This window comes from Salvelinus sp. IW2-2015, linkage group LG25 (genome assembly GCF_002910315.2).
Source record: "Salvelinus sp. IW2-2015 linkage group LG25, ASM291031v2, whole genome shotgun sequence".
NCBI classification, from domain to species: domain Eukaryota; kingdom Metazoa; phylum Chordata; class Actinopteri; order Salmoniformes; family Salmonidae; genus Salvelinus; species Salvelinus sp. IW2-2015.
The window spans coordinates 22852128-22870449 of record NC_036865.1 but is presented as its reverse complement, the minus strand read 5'-3'; the positions used below and the strand labels follow the sequence as shown (position 1 = coordinate 22870449).

The 18322-nt window shown below is 42.4% G+C and overlaps 1 protein-coding gene and 2 long non-coding RNA genes across 4 annotated transcripts in view; all 3 read right to left on the bottom strand.

The window, feature by feature from the left end:
- LOC139023014 (uncharacterized) overlaps nt 1-1319 on the bottom strand; it is a 2851-nt gene extending 1532 nt beyond the window's left edge. The window contains exons 1-4 of one of the 2 annotated variants that reach the window (XR_011474087.1): nt 1233-1319; nt 982-1018; nt 806-877; nt 156-766 (exon numbers count right to left, since the gene is read on the bottom strand). This is a non-coding gene — a long non-coding RNA (uncharacterized lncRNA). Of the gene's footprint in view, nt 1-155; nt 878-961; nt 1019-1232 lie in introns of both variants that reach the window. The other variant, XR_011474088.1, reaches the window with a different exon arrangement.
- A 1230-nt stretch (nt 1320-2549) lies between these two features.
- LOC111951737 (rho guanine nucleotide exchange factor 33-like) lies at nt 2550-10578 on the bottom strand. The gene is made up of 13 exons (XM_070434839.1): nt 10563-10578; nt 10357-10477; nt 10119-10249; nt 9770-9889; nt 9450-9568; nt 7475-7609; nt 6823-6930; nt 6410-6502; nt 5724-5908; nt 5480-5575; nt 4572-5364; nt 4186-4322; nt 2550-3549 (listed from the first exon to the last, which is right to left on the bottom strand). Exons 1-13 carry the CDS (start codon nt 10576-10578, stop codon nt 3426-3428), a joined length of 2178 nt encoding a protein of 725 aa, XP_070290940.1. The 3' UTR covers nt 2550-3425.
- A 278-nt stretch (nt 10579-10856) lies between these two features.
- Nucleotides 10857-16384, bottom strand: LOC111951669 (uncharacterized). Its single transcript, XR_002875639.2, has 3 exons — nt 16227-16384; nt 15214-15257; nt 10857-10942 (listed from the first exon to the last, which is right to left on the bottom strand). It is a non-coding gene; the product is annotated as an uncharacterized lncRNA (long non-coding RNA).
- Between the last annotated feature and the right edge of the window lie 1938 nt (nt 16385-18322).

The window sequence follows — 18322 nt, the reverse complement described above, 5'->3', positions numbered from 1 at the left end:
CACTAGAAGACAGACATACACTAGAGACAGAACAGACAGGACACTAAAGACAGACAACAGACACTAGATACAGACAGACAGACACTAGAGCAGACACAGACAGACAGAAGACCCCAGACGGAAAAGAAGACCAGGAAGACAGACAGACAACAGACAATCTCTCTCTTACAGACACACTATAGACACACACTATACTATAGACACAGACAGACACACTATAGACACACACTATACTATAGACAGACACACTATACTATAGACATACAGACACACACACACTATACTATAGACAGACACACTATCGACAGACACACACACTATACTATAGACAGACAGACACACTATCAACAGACACACACACTATACTATAGACATACATACAGACACACTATAGACAGACATACAGACCCACTATGGACAGACAGACAGACACACTATAGACAGACAGACACACTATAGACAGACAGGCACACTATAGACAGACAGACACAGACAGACACACTATAGACATACAGACTATAGACACACATACAGACTCACAGTATAGACACAGACAGACAGACAGACAGACAGATAGAAACACTATAGACATGCAGACTATAGACAGACTATAGACACACACTATAGACACAGACAGACAGACAGACAGACAGACAGACAGACAGACAGAAACACTATAAACATACAGACACACTATAGACAGACACTATAGACAGACAGACACAGACAGACACACTATAGACATACAGACACAGACAGACACACACTATAGACATACAGACACAGACACACACTATAGACATACAGACACAGACAGACACACTATAGACATACAGACTATAGACACACATACAGACACACACTATAGACATGCAGACTATAGACAAACTATAGACACACAGACAGACACACACTATAGAGACAGACACAGACAGACACACACTATAGACAGACTATAGACGGATAGACAGACAGAAACACTATAGACATACAGACACACTATAGACAGACAGACACACTATAGACATACAGACTATAGACAGAGACAGACTATAGACACAGACAGACACACACTATAGACAGACAGACACAGACAGACACACACTATAGACAGACAGACAGATAGACAGGCACACTAGACAGACAGACAGACAGACAGACCCACTATACTATAGACAGCCACACTATACTATAGACAGACACACTATAGACAGACACACTATACTTTAGACAGACAGACAGACAGACACACTATAGACAGACACACTATAGACAGACACACTATAGACAGACACACTATAGACAGACACACTATAGACAGACACACTATAGACATACAGACTACAGACAGACACACACTATAGACAGACACACTATAGACAGACAGACAGACACACTATAGACAGACACACTATAGACAGACAGACAGACACTACTGCTTTAGCTTCACAGAAGACAGATCCCTCAAGGGTCCGCTTCCAACTTGCCTTTTACTTCCTTTAACACCTTTTATTTATTGTGGCAGGTAACAAACACCTGGATGACTTCTATATGATTTCAACCACTGCTAGCATCTCAGCTCACACCACACAAGTGCTTAATTGACCTGTATTTAATTGTTGTAAATATAAATGTAGTATTTTTTTGCAGAAAGGTACCCTGGCTACTCTGGGGTTGTACACTAAAGACTGGTCATGTAGATACGTGTGCATAGGTATTCTGTACAGTTATGGAGAATATAAAGATTTTAAGGGGTGGTGAGTGGTGCAGGGGGGGTGACAGTTTGAACACTAAAAAGGACTTCCTGTTTTTTGATCATGTGATCAGGGACAGGATTTGAAGCCCTCTCTGAGGTTTGACTAAGTCTGAGCAACAAGGAAGTACCACTATACTGGTAATGTCATTCTGCACGCATCGTCAGCCCAAATGTGGGAACTTCCTTTCTGGTTTGCTTTGAGAAATGTGTAATGGGAGATCTACAGTTTCATTCTTAGCTTCCACTTTGAACTCTATGAGGTGAAAATTCATTTCAAACTGTTTTAATTGCAGGCTTACTTCCCAGCTTAGTTGTATGCTTTTTTAATACTGTGGAATCACTGGTGTTAAAATTTGCACAAAAATATATAAAAAAAAAAAAAGAAATGTTACGTATGTAACTGTATGTGTGTGTGTAAACTTAAACATGCATATGATCTCACAAGCTGTGACACAGGGGTTACATTAGATAAGTCAAGTTATTCTAGAACACTCACTGAAATTTTGAAATACCAAAACAGGCTCCAGCAATGCTGTTGTTTTAATCACCACAGTTTCATCATGTTGTAATTCTCAATGTCAATATCGATCATATACACTATAGTCAAATGGCCAGAACTAAACATTCCTTACTGTAGGGCTCAGTGAAGATGTTAAAAAAGATGAACGTTACATGTTTTTATGTAATGCCAAAACGTGTTCTCAATTTATGGCCAAAATTTGTTGGGTGTCTCTACCTCGTGTTAGAACAAAAGGAAACGAGTTGTGTAGAAGGAAAAAAGTCAAAACACTACAAAATTCATGTTGGTTTTAATTTGCACAGTAAACATGTGTAATGATTATGGACAAACTAGTTCTTCCTTTATGCTGCATTACCATTTTCATATTGCAATGCACATTATTACATGTATATACTGTAAAATAAAATCGGTTGGTTTTACATACTGTATAATTGCCTATATTTTGTTTCAAATGTGTGACAGATTTATGAAACTGGTTAACASATTAAAAGAAGGAACTGAAGGCTGTTGTGTCTGTCGTACAGAAATATGATGGAAATGTTGAATCTGTTTCACATTTTATGGTTTGCAAGCATTGTAGATAAGTACCTATATTTTTTAAAGGGAAGTAATTGCTAAGCAGGCAATATGATTTTTCAGAAATACATTATTGGTTGGTTAACATGTGGTATAGAGAATATTGATTACAACGTGGACTTTTCTTATTTTGTTTAATTTGTCTTGTCACAATTTCATTTATAAAAATTCAAAAAATAACTTCACATTAAAAATCAACATTTTGGTTTGAGGGGGAGATATTTATTCCAATCATCTTGATGGCAAATATAGATCTTTACCTACATTATTTCAGTTCATGAGTATACAGTATTATACAAAATATATTATCTCCATGGATATTGAGACCTCTAAAATGGAAAAACTAGTACTAATTCAAAAACAAATACTTAACCTATACAGTATTTTTACAGTAGTTATATAAGAAAGGAGTACGTCAGTCTGATTTGGTCTTCCAGCATGTTTCATATTGCATTGTGTATGTGTGTCTATAAAGCCTATAATTTTGCTTAGAAGTGTGTGTGTGCGTTATCAAGGCACCTATTTGAAACCTTTCTCAGACCACTTAATTTGTAGTGTGGTTCTAGTCACACTTCACACAGCAGTCCCACGGTCGATGCCTAGGTGGGCAACTCCTGGGGTATTGACTGCCTCTTGCTCACTGGAGTTCTGMCTTTCTGTCTTATCTTTGTCCTTGTCTTTCTCTCCTCCCCCCGACCTAGAGGACACAGTATATATGAGGTTACTGCACTGCTACTGGATACACCGTACAGCACAGGTGTCAAACTCATTCCACGGGGGGCCGAGTGTCTGCGGGTTTTCGCTCCTCCCTTGTACTTGATTGATGAATTAACATCACTAATTAGTTAGGAACTCCCCACACCTGGTTGTCTAGGGCTTTATTGAAAGGAAAAACCAAAAACCTGCAGACACTAGGCCCTCCGTGGAATGAGTTTGACACCCCTGCCGTACAGCATTACTGGAGTAATTCCAGCATGTATTTGACAAGCATGGTTTATTCCTAGCTCCTGTAAATGAATGGTGCTGTAAAGTGCCCTTGATACAAGAGGAGAGATGTTCACAGCACGACCTGTCAGACGAACATWGTCTCTATCGAAACTTGAAAATTACATTAAAGCTTTCAAACCTTATTTGTGGCATACAAATACATTTTTCTACGTAAACACCAAATGGAAATTGGTTTAGAGGTGAGTGGACGATTGGTTGTTAATCGTTTTTTTTTTGTTTTTGTTTTTTTGACATTGTCAAATAAAGTGTAGGATGATGTTGGCTTTCTGAATTTGATACTGCCAATAATGTTCTGTTTTTGGTCAGCATTTCCAGCATATATTACTTTTTCTTGAAGAGCTTCTTGAAGGAGCTTCTGAATCCTCCCTTCTCCTGTTTCCGGCTCCTCTCACTGAAGGGGGTGTGGTTATTCCCCTCAGCCTTCCATCTTGGCTCCTCCCCCCAGGGTAGGCTCCCAGAGTCCTACGTAAAGGAGTAACATTTGTTGTAAATACACTCAGTGGTCTGTAATAATATCACACATATCGTACATAGTCACAAATGGCCCCCAAACTGAAACACTCAAACCTCCCAGCAGGCCATAGTACTCTCACATTCAAGTCTATGGCTGATAAGCCCTCTTCCATCTAAAAAAATAACCTTAGGGCTCCTCAAACTCAACCTCATTGCTTGATAACTGTGGCCTTCATCCATCCACTCCCTGATGCGCACCTTGTTGTGGTGGTTATGTAGCTCTTCAGTGGCTGCTATCTGTCTCTCTGGCTCTGCCTTTTGCTGCGGGGGGCTGATGGGGCTGTTGTTGCTGCTCTGGCTCTTGCTGCTGCGTGGGTGATATTTATTACTGGACTGCCTCTCCAGCTTGGGGTGTTGGTGGGCCCCGTGGCCCCTTAGGTGGTCAGAGAGATGTCCGGGGCCACTATCCCCACTCACAGTGCTGTCCAGCTGCAACCCGTTCAGGGACTTGCTCTTACGCTGATCGGCCTGCAGGGGGCGGTGGTGGTGAACTCGCATCATTCCGGCCTCGTCTGGAGACACGCACCCCCGACCAGGCAGCTGCTTGTACCCACTCTCCCGGCTGCCCCCGCTGTTGTAGACCTCACGGACGGCCTGGTGGCTCTTGGGGTAGCGCACAAAGGCAATGTCGATGCTAGAGTCAGAGGAAGCACTGGAGCATTGGTCAAACATGGACATGTTGTGAAGAGATGAGTTTGTGTCCTCATACAGACCCTCCAAGCCCGGGGCATCCCCAGGGAGAAGGAACTCCCCCAGGGTATCGGCCATGGCTGAGCCTGGGGGCAGCCGTTTGCTGGGCAGCCGCTCTGATGACCCCATCTCAGGGATGCTCTGCAGGCATGGGGGTTTGAGGCGAGGGTCGGTGTCAGGGGAGAAAAACGGGATGGCAGAGTCGGAGTGGTGGGCCTCACTATCCCAGTCCTGAAAGCGTCTAGACTGGATCTGCTCCAGGAGCCTCTGTTTGCTGCGTTTCACCTGGTTGGCATGCTCTCTGTGAGGGGAGAGGGGGAGACTGTCAGTGGGACAGACGGAGTTAGTGCATGAAGAAATACATGAAGGACTGACTGATAATATGAAGGTCTGAGTGTAGTCAGAACATAACTTACAGTATTGCATTGCTGCTGGGGTAAGGAGAACCCATCTCATTGGCTTGCATAATGTTACCACAGTCCACGTTTTTGAAGAACTGCTTCATAGTTGACCTGCAACAAGAAAGGAACTATATTTAGCTCCGTAAGGAGCTTCTTCTTTATATGGTCACATTCACAGCAGAATGTCTGAAATATACCATCAGTTCACTGTCCTCAGACCAGTTCATCTGAACCCTGTTCCCTATGTGCACACGCTTACCAAAACACCAAATCTGAGCCTGGATCAGAAGCTGACCTCTTGAGCTCCTTGCGGTTGTGCAGGAGCAGCTCTTGGTTGTGCTGCAGTAGGTGGGCGTACTGGGCAGTGAAGGCACTGAACTGCTGGATGCACAGCAGCAGCAGGTAGTAGTCAGGGTGCTCTGCATCCGTCTGCTTCAACAGGGTCTGAAACCAAACCAGACCACACAGGGATGCTACAGACTCATGTGAACCAAGCACTAACCAGTTCATACAGTCACCYCTCTAATCTCAATTAACCCAGAACCAAAGTCTTGCGTAATTGGTGAGATGTTCGATGAAGTTCTGGGTCCATGCATGTTAAGAGAAGAGATGAAGAGCTGCTAGAATGAGAAGTACAACTGGAACAAGGACCACCACCCTCTCTCTTTGCAAGTCTATGGGCTGAATGCTAACTCCTGTCAAATCGGGATTTGTCTAAATAACCAGTGACGAAAAACCTAAGCACCAGAACTGTTGCTGCTCGTTAGCTATCGGTGCCCAATAGTATAAAGACAGATCTACGGTACCATTTAAGTTTACGTAGTCTGCCCACAAGACATTATCACCACTCTGATTGTGAAGTCCGCTCTTTTCTAAATACCTATGTTGGGTTGGTGGTGTACTGGATGTATGTATCAGAGTGTCATGGAGGGGAAAGAGCCTAACCTGCAGCAGCAGAAGGTACTCAGGGATCCTCTGTACTGGCTGGAGGAGCAGAGTGTGGAGAGAGGGGTGTGTCTCGTCCCCCATGATGTCACCCTGGAACATCAGACAGTCAATCAGAGAAGAGACAGTCAGTTGACTTAAGTCTCCACAGAAATCATGTGAAATCAATTGTCTGGAAAGGTTATCCTGTAATAAAGGCTGTGTGAGTATAATGTCATAAAACTAAATCATAATAAYCTTCACTCCGGTCTACTTGTCATGTGCTCTTTGTTAATTGAAAGAGATTTACTCAACAATTTCCTGAAGTAACCCTTTCCTTCTGGATAACTGCACTATTGTGACTGCTCTGTGCGGGTAGCTCTGTGCGGTGGTTGTGGTCAACACTGCCTGGTTGTTCAGTGTTCCTAGTTTACCTCAAACAGGCCGGCTGCTTTTAGTGAGGTGGTGGTCAACATGCTGACCACAGACAGACATTCAGGCAGCTCCTTAAGATACGACACGTAGAAGTCCAGGAAATCACTCTAGAAGACCGGCAAGATGGAGAATTAGAGACAGACAGTCAGGCAGACAGTCAGTCATTGAAACTCAGTAGATAGTGTCATAGTCTAGAGTCTAGACAGGCAGAGAAATGACCAGGAACATAAACAGCAATACAATATATCCCCCCAAATCCCCACATCTCTCCTGAGTATCACATGTGGTCTTGTGATTAATTTGAAGGGCTCCACATGTGACACTGTGACTGGTGAGAAGCGGCACTGAGTCACAGCCTTCCCCCTGGAGAGTCTCATCTGGGGCCCCTAACTCCTAATCCAACCATTTAACTAATTTCCCTCTTTCAATCAGTCCCACCCACTTAAACACACATTGGTCCTAATACAATTATCACCTAATAGGCTGGATACTGTATGTTAGGGGTTATGTAGTTATGTGAGGGGTTGTGTAGTTTGCAGGCAGCCTGTGACACCATAACTAGAGCCCTGAGTTTCTCCGTGTCAGGTTAGGAAAACTCAGGGCCCCTAGCCATGACTTCATGGGTCATTTGTGTCTATGAAAGGTTTGTACCTCTTTGCTGGTGAGCCTCATGAATACATCTCCCATGATGCCCTGCCACTGGCACTTGAGGACCCTCTCCTGCAGGGTGTGGAGAAGCTCCAGGTGTTGCTGGATGAGGAAGCGTAGAGAACTGGGGAATGGCCTGGAGAGAGAAAGAGGAGATCGATATAACACACATCACATTACACTGCAAGGAGAGCGGTACAGAACAGAGCAACATTTAGCTATCTAGGGAGCAGTTTAAAAGACAGGAGGCCAATTATATTCTATGGTAATGGAGAGTGTTGAGAAGGAGAGAGGTGAACATTGAGGTGGGAAAACAGTGGAAATATACACAGTCCAGGTAGTGGTGGTTGACAAAGGCACAAACAGAACTGGAGAATGAGAACGGATGGATGAAAGAGAGGGGAAACGATGAGGATAACTACACAAAGAGACAAAGGAGAGGACAGAGTTGAAATTATGGAATTGAAAGATGCATTCAAATATTATGGTGTTAGTAGACAGATTACTGAGGTAAATGGACCAATGTTTTTGCTGTAATAACAGTGTTAGTAACAGTCCTAGCATGCTAATAGTAGCAGTAATGTATCTTTTGTTGTATTCATGGTTGAACTGTGAGTGACAGACTCCCTACCTTAGAACACACATGATCAACTGTTCTGCCACCGGGCACTCCCCCAATACTTACAAACAAATACATGAACTCACACATCAGTGAGCAGAAAGACAAACAGTTTCACCAAAAAAAACGTTATGACTCATTGCGCTTACTGGTGTTAATTGAGATTAACCAGATGAAGAGAAACACTCCAAAGGTCAGAGGTTATTAATGAGGGAAAGGGAAAAAGTTGAGTATACGGTAACTAGGGGAGAGCTCCTCTCTGAAAGTTGAAAATGTAGTGCTCAGATGTCTCTGTGAACTCCAGATAAACAGGGATTACATTAAGTCAGATCTCTGTGGAGTCCTTTAAAAAGCCTCTGCTTGCCTGAATGGCTGCGTTATTCAATAGATTCATTTCCTTTCCTCGCTTTTTTTATAATGTCCTCCTTCTGACTGTAATTAGATCGGTATCTCCTGTTTAAGCCCCTGTGTCAATGAGTGCGTGTCTGTGTGCCAAAGACGAGGGTAGTCTTTGTTATATTTATGAACCGAACCAAGGTCAATGTTGAGAAAACAGTTCTAACTTCCTCTGCTTTCATGAGTCATAGTGCACGATTAAACCCTAACCCCAAAATCTGAATTCATAGTGCACTATTAAAACCTCTTAAGGATCGAACACTTGTTTTCCATTTTCACCTAAAATGACACCCAAATCGACTGCCTGTAGCTCAGGACCTGAAGTAAGGATATGCATATTCTTGATACCATTTGAAAGGAAACATTTTGAAGTTTGTGGCAATGTGAAATTAATGTAGGATAATATAACACATTAGATCTGGTAAAAGATAATACAAAGATACATCATCTTTGAAATGCAAGAGAAAGGCCACAATGTATTATTCCAGTTTAGACGCAAATTAGATTTAGACTGATCCAATAAACCATTGCTTTTCTGTTCAAAATTTTGTATCAAGTCTGCCCAAATGTGCCTAATTGGTTTATTGATACATTTTCAAGTTCATATCTGTGCACTCTCCTCAAACAATAGCATGGTATTATTTCACTGTAATAGCTACTGTAAATTTGACAGTGCAGTTAGATTAACAAGAAGTTAAGCTTTCTGCCCATCTATGTCCTGGGAATTTCTTGTTACTTACAAACTCATGCTAATTCAATTAGCCGACGATAGCTCAACCGTCCATGGGGGGGGGGGGGGGGTAGCGATCCCGTAGAGGTTAATTGGCTCTTATGAAGCTCGAACATATGTAAAACCGGTCTGGTGGCTCTGCTGTTTTGAACTTGAACAAAACAGTTCAGACACAGTGTTGCTACTGATCTTATGTAAAATGTGTAAATAATAGCCATCAGTGGTACAGTACGTTTGTCTTTGGTGTGGAGGGCCTCTGAGCTGTTGAAGGTGATGTTGGCTTTCAGCAGCAGAGACAGGTATGACACATATACCCTTTCTGACTCCAACAGCTCCAGGGCAGCAACTGCCTCTTACCTGACACACAAACACACAAACACACACACACACACAGTGAAAAGAAGCACCACACACTGACATACTTTTTACACGCTGTGACCTACAGTATAAATGGGAATTTGTATATTGACTGCTAAATAATTTAACGTAGGGCTCCCTAATGTAACAAGGGAATAAGTCACTGACGTGTGTAACGTCAGCGGTGATGTTCCACCGTTCTGGACGCTCTGTGCATCCGTGTCGTCTCGGCTCTCTTTCCTTTCTCTCCACACTGGAGACTTGGACTGAGCTCTCTGGGGCTGGCCACTGGCTGCGTCCTGCTCTGAGTTAGAGGCTGCACCACACAGTACACACATGGGGCAAACACAAGCATTTGCCATTCGATTCCACTGTCTTTCATGTAATGTAAACATTCCTATACAGCCCCCAGGTATTGTGAGTCAGCTGAGGCAAGTACGTTCAATGACTTTCATGAACAGGTCTTTAAGGACCAGCTAGTCAGTACAATCAATGACACATACAGGACTGGTTATGAATGTCTGTCCCTCAGAGGCATAACTCACTCTGTGTGGAGGCTGTGCTCATCTGTGGAGAGCCGCTGGGTAGGCTGGCAAAGTAATGCTGGATGACATTGAGCTCTGTCTGGTTGGAGAGACACCCATGCCCTCCCCAATGCAGTCCCTTTGAGCTTTTCCTGACAAACCAAGGGGAAGCAACAGAGAGTGGTGAGTTCACGTCAGGTGATGATGCAATGTCTGTCTGTGAATGTTCATGCATGCAACGTGTGTCAGTGTTACGTACCTCTGTTGAACGGACAGGATCTCTCTGCCGGTCTCTGGATTGGAGAGCTCCAGGCCTTTCTGTAGCTCTTTCTGTCTGCTGGTAACCTCTTTGATCTGGGATAGAGCACGCTCAGGTCCTCCTGAACACAATCCACGACATACAGCACAATCCCATCACTATGATATCTAGCTATGTTCACAAATATGTGCCACAGAGTAACATACTGTAATACTTAGGCATCCTGCTAGAATTGCTAGAGACTTACTGATTTGACTGTAGTCCACCGTAGTCCACTTTACAAGCGTTTCGCCACACCCGCAATAAAATATGCTAATATGTGTGTGACCAATAATATTTGATTTGATCGTATGAGAAAATGACAAACAGGCACATATTGGTATCTGATATCAGTGAGGTTTGTTCAAGTCATGTGGGAAGTGGGGTACCTTAAATGTGTTGAGGGAGTTCCTGATTCCCATGATCTGTCATCCACATGCTCTGCGGCCTGAGCCCTCTCCTCCAGACCTTTGTCCTCTGCTGCAGCGCAGACACGTCCTGTAACACTCCCTGCAGCCCCGTACGCAGCTCCACCCAAGGCCTGCAGCTGGAACACCAGGTTAGGGGTTAGGATGTACAACAGTTACTACATCGATGGTTGTTTGTGACCTTACTAATGTCTCCAGAATGTTCAGAACACACTGTAACTAACATTGGTTCTGTATGTGGGGTGTCAATTACTTGGAGAAATGAGCAGCTGTTTTGACAAGGAAAAGAGAGGAAAAGGAAGGATGAGATAAGGAAGATGGGGAAAGGAGAGAAAAAAAGATGGGTGAGGGTGAGAGTGCTGGGGTATAAGATGTCAGAGGACCAGGACAGAAAAGGAGAATAGAAACAGGAGTTGAGAGTTAACGGAGACTGACGGTGAGCCTATTGAACATTTCTCTGTAATTTGAACATCTTGGAGATCGCTGCTCTCCCATGCAGTCCTCACCAGCAGCTTCCTGTCCTGTAGTGTACTGTCTGTGAATCTCTCACTGCAGCCATGTGTGGCCCAGCAGTTACCTTTCAGAGGTCAGCGAGGTCACAGCTCATTTTGGCACAGGGTTTGTTTCCAACAAGGCTCTCCACTGAGTCCATTATTCTTTTATCTTCTTATTGTTGCTGTTGTTTGGAGAGTGTCCAATTTCTCCTTTTGCCTCCCCCGTTAGAGGCAAGCTTTTTCTGTCTCTAGTGTAGTGGCCGTTCTTAGGATGTGGAGATTTATTGAATTTAGTCTGCAGAGATAAGTGAATCAGCTCATGTGAACAGACAGGGATTCAGGCTGCTGCCTGCCCTCTCAGTTCCTCTCCTTCCATCTCCTCTCTTCTCTCCTCTCACTTTAGTCCTCTTCACTCCTCCCCTTTGCGCCTCTTCTCTTCTTTCCTCTCATCTACTTTCCTCTCCTCTCTCTCTCTCCTCGCACTCATCTACTCTACTCCCCTCCTCTCTTCTAGTCTGTGGATCAATCATGTGAAAGTCATCAGGCTGCAGATTCAATACGGCTGCTGACCTTCTTTACAGATGTACAGATCTATTAAGTGTACAATACCTTGTCTCTGCTCACTACTTTAGACTGCGTAGCAGTACATACATAACATATAAAGTTGAAGTCGGAAGTTTACATACACTTAGGTTGGAGTCATTAAAACTTGTTTTTCAACCACTCCACAAAGTTCTTGTTAACAAACTATAGTTTTGGCAAGTCGGTTGGGACATCTACTTTGTGCATGACACAAGTCATTTTTCCAACAATTGTTTACAGACAGATTATTTCACTTATAATTCACTGTATCACAATTCCAGTGGGTCAGAAGTTTACATACACTAAGTTGACTGTGCCTTTAAACAGCTTGGAAACATTTCCAGAAAATGATGTCATTGCTTTAGAAGCTTCTATAGGCTAAATTGACATCATTTGAGTCAATTGGAGGTGTACCTGTGGATGTATTTCAAGGCTTATTTTTAAACTCCAGTGCCCCTTTGCTTGACCTCATGGGAAAATCAAAAGAAATAGCCAAGACCTCAGGAAAAAAATTGTAGACCTCACAAGTCTGGTTTCATCCTTGGGAGCAATTTCCAAACTCCTGAAGGTACCCGCACGTTCATACTGTAGCAAACAATAGTACGCAAGGCATAAAACACCATGGGAAAGATGCCAGCGTCATACCACTCAGGAAGGAGACGTGTTCTGTCTCCTAGAGATTAATGTACTTTGGTGGCGAAAATGGCAAATATCAAAGCCAGAACAACAGCAAAGGACGCTTTGTGAAGATGGTGGAGGAACAGGAGCAAAAGTATCTATACGCCAAGTAAAACGAGTCCTATTTTGACATAACCTGAAAGGCCGCTCAAGCAAGGAAAGCCCACGGCTTCCAAAACCACCATAAAAAAGCCAGAGCTAACGGCTTGCAACTGACATCGGGGACACAAGATCGTACTTTTTGGAGAAATGTCCTCTGGTCTGATGAAACAAACCAATAGAACTGTTTGGCCATATGACCATTCGTTATGTTGGAGGAAAAAGGGGGAGGCTTGCAAGCCGAAGAACACCATCCAACCGTGAAGCACGGGTTGGCAGCCTCATGTTGTGGGGGTGGCTTTGCTGCAGGAGGGACTCGTACAAGCTTCACATTAAAAAGATGGCATCATGAGGATGGAAAATGTATGTGGATATTATCGAAGCAACATCCTCAAGCCCCTCAGTCAGGAAGTTAAAGCTTGGTCGCAAATGGGTCTTCCAAATGGGACAATGACCCAAGCACACTTCCAAAGTTGTGGCAAAATGGCTTAAGGACAACAAAGTCAAGGTATTGGCAGTGGCCATCACAAAGCCCTGGACCTCAATCCTATACGAAAATGTGTGGACAGAACTGAAAAAGTGTGTGCAGGGCAAGGAGGCCTAACCAAACCTGACTCAGTTACACCAGCTCTGTCAGGAGGAATGGGGCCAAAATTGCACCCAACTTATTGTGGAAGCTGTGGGAAGAGGCTACTGAAACAATTTGACCAAGTTAAGCAAATTTAAAGGCAATGCTAAAATACTAATTGAGTGTATGTAAATTCTGAAAGAAATAAATCATTCTCTCTACTATTATTCTAACATTTCACATTCTTAAAATAAAGTGGTGATCCTAACTTACCTAAGACAGGGAATTTTTACTAGGATTAAATGTCAGTAATTGTGAAAAACTGAGTTTAAATGTATTTAGCTAAGGTGTATGTAAACTTCCGACTTCAACTGTACCTAATAGCAATGCAACACTGTCAGTGTACTGTATTGTACTTTACAGCTGTCCAGTACTGTTACGATATTTGACATCTATGTAGCACGGTGTTTTAGCACATACTGTATACTAGTCCATTGATATATAGTACCAGTCAACATTTTGGACACACCTACTCATTCAAGGGTTTTTCTTTAATTTTTACTATTTTCTACATTGTAGAATAACAGTGAAGACATCAAAACTATGAAATAACATATATGGAATCATGTAGTTACCAAAAAAGTGTTAAACAAATCAAAATATATTTTAGGTTCTTCAAAGTAGACACCCTTTGCCTTGATGACAGTTTTGTACACTCTTGGCATTCTCTCAACCAGCTTTATGAGGGATAATATTCCAACAGTCTTGAAGGAGTTCCCACATGTGCTTAACACTTTTTAGTTGCTTTTCCTTCACTCTGTGGTCCAACTCATCTCAAACCATCTCAATTGGGTTGAGATCGGGTGATTGTGAACTCATCAGACCAAAGGACATATTTCCACCGTCTAATATCCATTGCTCATGAACAAGTCTGTTCTTCTTACTGGTGTCCTTTAGTAGTGGTTTCTTTGCAGCAGTTCGATCATGAAGGCCTGATATACACAGTCTCCTCTGAACAGTTGATGTTGGGAAGCATTTATTTGGGCTGCAATCTGAGGTGTAGTTAACTCTAATGAACTTATCCTCTGCAGCAACTCTGGGTCTTCCTCTCTTGTGGCGGTCCTCATGAGGGCCAGTTTCATCACAGTGCTTGATGGTTTTTGCAACTGCACTTGAAGAAACTTACTTTAAGACCTTCATGTCTTAAAGTAATTTTCCAGATTGACTGACCTTCATGTCTTAAAGTAATGATGGACTGTCATTTCTCTTTGCTTATTTGAGCTGTTCTTGCCATAATATGGACTTGGTCTGTTACCAAATAGGGCTATCTTCTGTATACCATCCCTACCTTGTCACAACACAACTGATTGGCTGAAACGCATTAAGAAGGAAAGAAATTCCACAAATTAACTTTTAACAAGGCATACTTCTTAATTAAAATGCATTCCAGGTGACTACCTCATAAAGCTGGTTGAGAGAATGCCAAGAGTGTGCAAGCTGTCATCAAGGCAAAGGGTGGCTATTTGATGAATCTCAAATATAAAATAACACTTCTTTGGTTACTACATGATTCCACATCTGTTATTTCATAGTTTTGATGTCTTCACTATTATTCTACAAACTAGAAAATAGTAAAAATAAAGAAAAACTCTTGAATGAGTAGGTGTGTCCAAACTTTTGACTGGTACTGTACATATAAAGATTAGAGACAGGCCGTAGTCAAAGCTATTTCCGTTTCTCTGGCAGTGTTTATTCATATCCCCATTAGCTTTTGCAGAAGCAGCAGCTACTCTTCCTGCGGTCCACAGAAAACACAAAACATAACAAGTAACAAAATACTGATAGACAAGGACAGTCACACAAATGTTAAATACACCCATATACAAACAATACAATGTAGTGTTGATCCTACATACTCTTCATAGGCAGCAGTGTCTCTTGCAAGGGGGGTGACTATAGAGCGGGTTACCTGAGCAATCTCCAGGTTGGCCTCCTCCATTTCCTGGTCTTGTTCTAGGAGTCAAGAACATCAGCTAATCACACATCGTTATGGACTTACAGTAGCTCCCTGTCACTCACACATCACTATGGAGATTATCCTCAGTTACTCAGACACAAACCATTCTTTGAGGATACATATGAGAATAGACTGTGACAAAGGCAAATAATGTAGTCATGTGGGATGTCCAACACAACGTCTCTCTATGCAGCCTATGCACAGTAAATCATATGGTCATGTGGGATGTCCAACACAACGTCTCTCTATGCAGCCTATGCACAGTAAATCATATGGTCATGTGGGATGTCCAACACAACGTCTCTCTATGCAGCCTATGCACAGTAAAACCACTACAAGTTACCCAAACACTGAAATTCTACATGAAATGGTAAGGTAGAAAAGGCTCTGTGTCATCAGACAATCAAACAGTTGTGCCATAATGGAAATACCCTAATGTATTAAGAGTCTGTTTCTGTTCAAATACCAAATGTCCAAACTACGAGCAGCCTTGTGAAGGTCATTTTAAATGTCTGCTTGTCATGCATTATGCATTTGAGCTTGTGCTGGAATGACATATTCTGAGCAGTAATACTGCAAAGCTCCTGAAAGAAGAACACTGTAGATAAAAATTCATGACAACCAATGTACAAGTAAAATGTAAGTCTTTCCAATGGTTGTATCATACTTAAGAGTCAGTACCCAGCTAGCATGTTCTGAAAACCCTATCGTACCAACTGTTGCAATAATTGTCCATCAACAACTTGTTTCATAAAAACTGTTAAGTTGGCCAAGTAACTAGTTCAAAAGATATACAACAATCATTGTTACTCACAGCACACCAAAGATATTTATCAACAACAGTGGTTTACTGTAGCCTCTCTCTGAACTTTGTGACTACCGCCAAATCAGAAAAACAGAACCATCAACCATATTGGTGATACCTGTACCGTATGTGACATCTTGGTTATAGTAGCAGAATTTACCATCTGACTTGCCGTTTTCCATGGTTCCTGTGCCCACCTGCCTAGTCAACAAACAGGGTTGTGTAGTTTTAGCGTTCAAGGCACTCCTCTTTTCTGTCCTCCGCCTGAACACTGGCCTGCGATCCGTCGCTCTAAACCATGAGTCTGATGATCCTTCACACAAAAAGGGCCCTTGTGGAATGATGGCGGGAGAGGTCCAACAGAGAGAGAGAGAGAGAGAGAGAGAGAGAGAGAAGAAAGAGAGGGATAGAGCTAGAGGGCTTTTGACAGTCCTTCATGAGGAGAAAATTGGACAGCTGATTCGATTTCCCCTTACCCTGAAAGTCACATTTTGTAGGAAAGATAACTAAAACAGAGCTGTGACACAGGATTTGGTCTGCTCAGGACAGTGACATGCAATAGGTAGCCAGGATATGGCTCTGTAATTCCATACAATTATTTGGCCAAGTTTACTTAAAGACTGTGTATATGTTGCTGTTTGAAACAATGATGCATGATGTGCTTCAATGTGTGTTGTGTGTTATGCTTGCAATTAGGAAGGCCTACTGCACGTGATGTTGTAGTGTATTTGCACATATATTTGTTTGTGTGTATGTGTTTATGAGTCAGTCATACACACACACAAGGATTCCTATTTCCCCAACGTTGTGTAAATCATGAGTGTGTCATTGGTGTCAGTCTTGCTAGTTGGGTGAACGTTTCTACTGTAGCTGGTAAGGTTATTATTCGTCAGTGTTGTGTGCGTCACTGTGACTATGRGATGCCAGCGGGCACAGTTTCTCAGATCTCACACTCCCATTTCACTGAATGTTGAATTCATGGTGGGTCACGCTTGGCTGATGTTATCTGACTCTGAAGAGGACACCATGCCGAGGCAGGAGCGCATGCGACTCTTGGCCATTGCAACAATGCATTCCACATTCGGTCATATTCAAGTGAGCCTGTGACTTGTTGGAGGCCCACATGAGGGGTGATCTTGGACGAATACATTTACATCCACACTTGGTCTCTTACAGTACATTTATCATTTAGCTGTCATTTCAGATATACAAGTACATTAATATGGCTCCTGTGCTACTGTCCAGGAGTTAACACCAATCATTCCAATCTCAGCTGGCTGCCCAGCTAGCACATAACGTTCTGAGAACCATATGTTTCTTAGAGCTTGGTGAGGTCGTGCATACAACCTTCCCACAACTTTCTGTGAATGTTGCAGGATAGTTGCTTGGCATTCGCACATTCTCAGCACATTTAAGGAACTTGACAAAAAAAWGTTATTTTCTTGGTATTTCATTACTTTAACAGAATGTTTTCTAAAAGTTCAAACACGGTAATATTTAATTTTAGTAATGTTCTAGGAACATTCTCCAACTGGTTTGACATTGGGAATGTTCTCAAATAGTTCAGAGAACATTAAGAAACAACGTTCTTCTGTGGGAATTTCAGTACTTCAGGATAACTGCACTGTTGGTTAAGGGATTGTAAGTAAGCGTTTCACGGTAAAGTCTACACTTGTTGTATTCGGCGCATGTGGCAAATAAGGTTTGATTTGATTTGATAACATTTCCTCATGGTTTTATTTAAAGTCATGTTCTCAAATTGTTCAGAGAACATCATCTTTGGGATAGGCGTGCCGCTAGCGCCCCACCTCGACAACATCCGGTGAAATTGCAGAGCGCGAAATTCAAAATTCGTAATATTAAACATTCATGAAAATACAAGGTGTCTTACATTGTTTAAAATCTTAACTTGTTAATCCAGCCGCTTTGTCAGATTTCAAAAAGGCTTTACGGCGAAAGCACACCATGCGATTATCTGAGGACAGCGCCCCGCATACAAAAGCATAACATTTTTCCAACCAAGCAAAGGCATCACGAAAGTCAGAAATAGCGCTAAAATAAATCCCTTACCTTTGAAGTTCTTCCTCTGGTTGCAATCACAAGGGTGCCAGCTACATAACAAATGGTCCTTCTGTTTGATAAAGTCCATCTTTATATCCCAAAAAAGTCAGTTTAGTTGACGCGCTTGACTCAGTAATCCACCGGTTTCCCTCGTTCAAAATGCATACAAATGAATCCCAAAAGTTACCAATAATC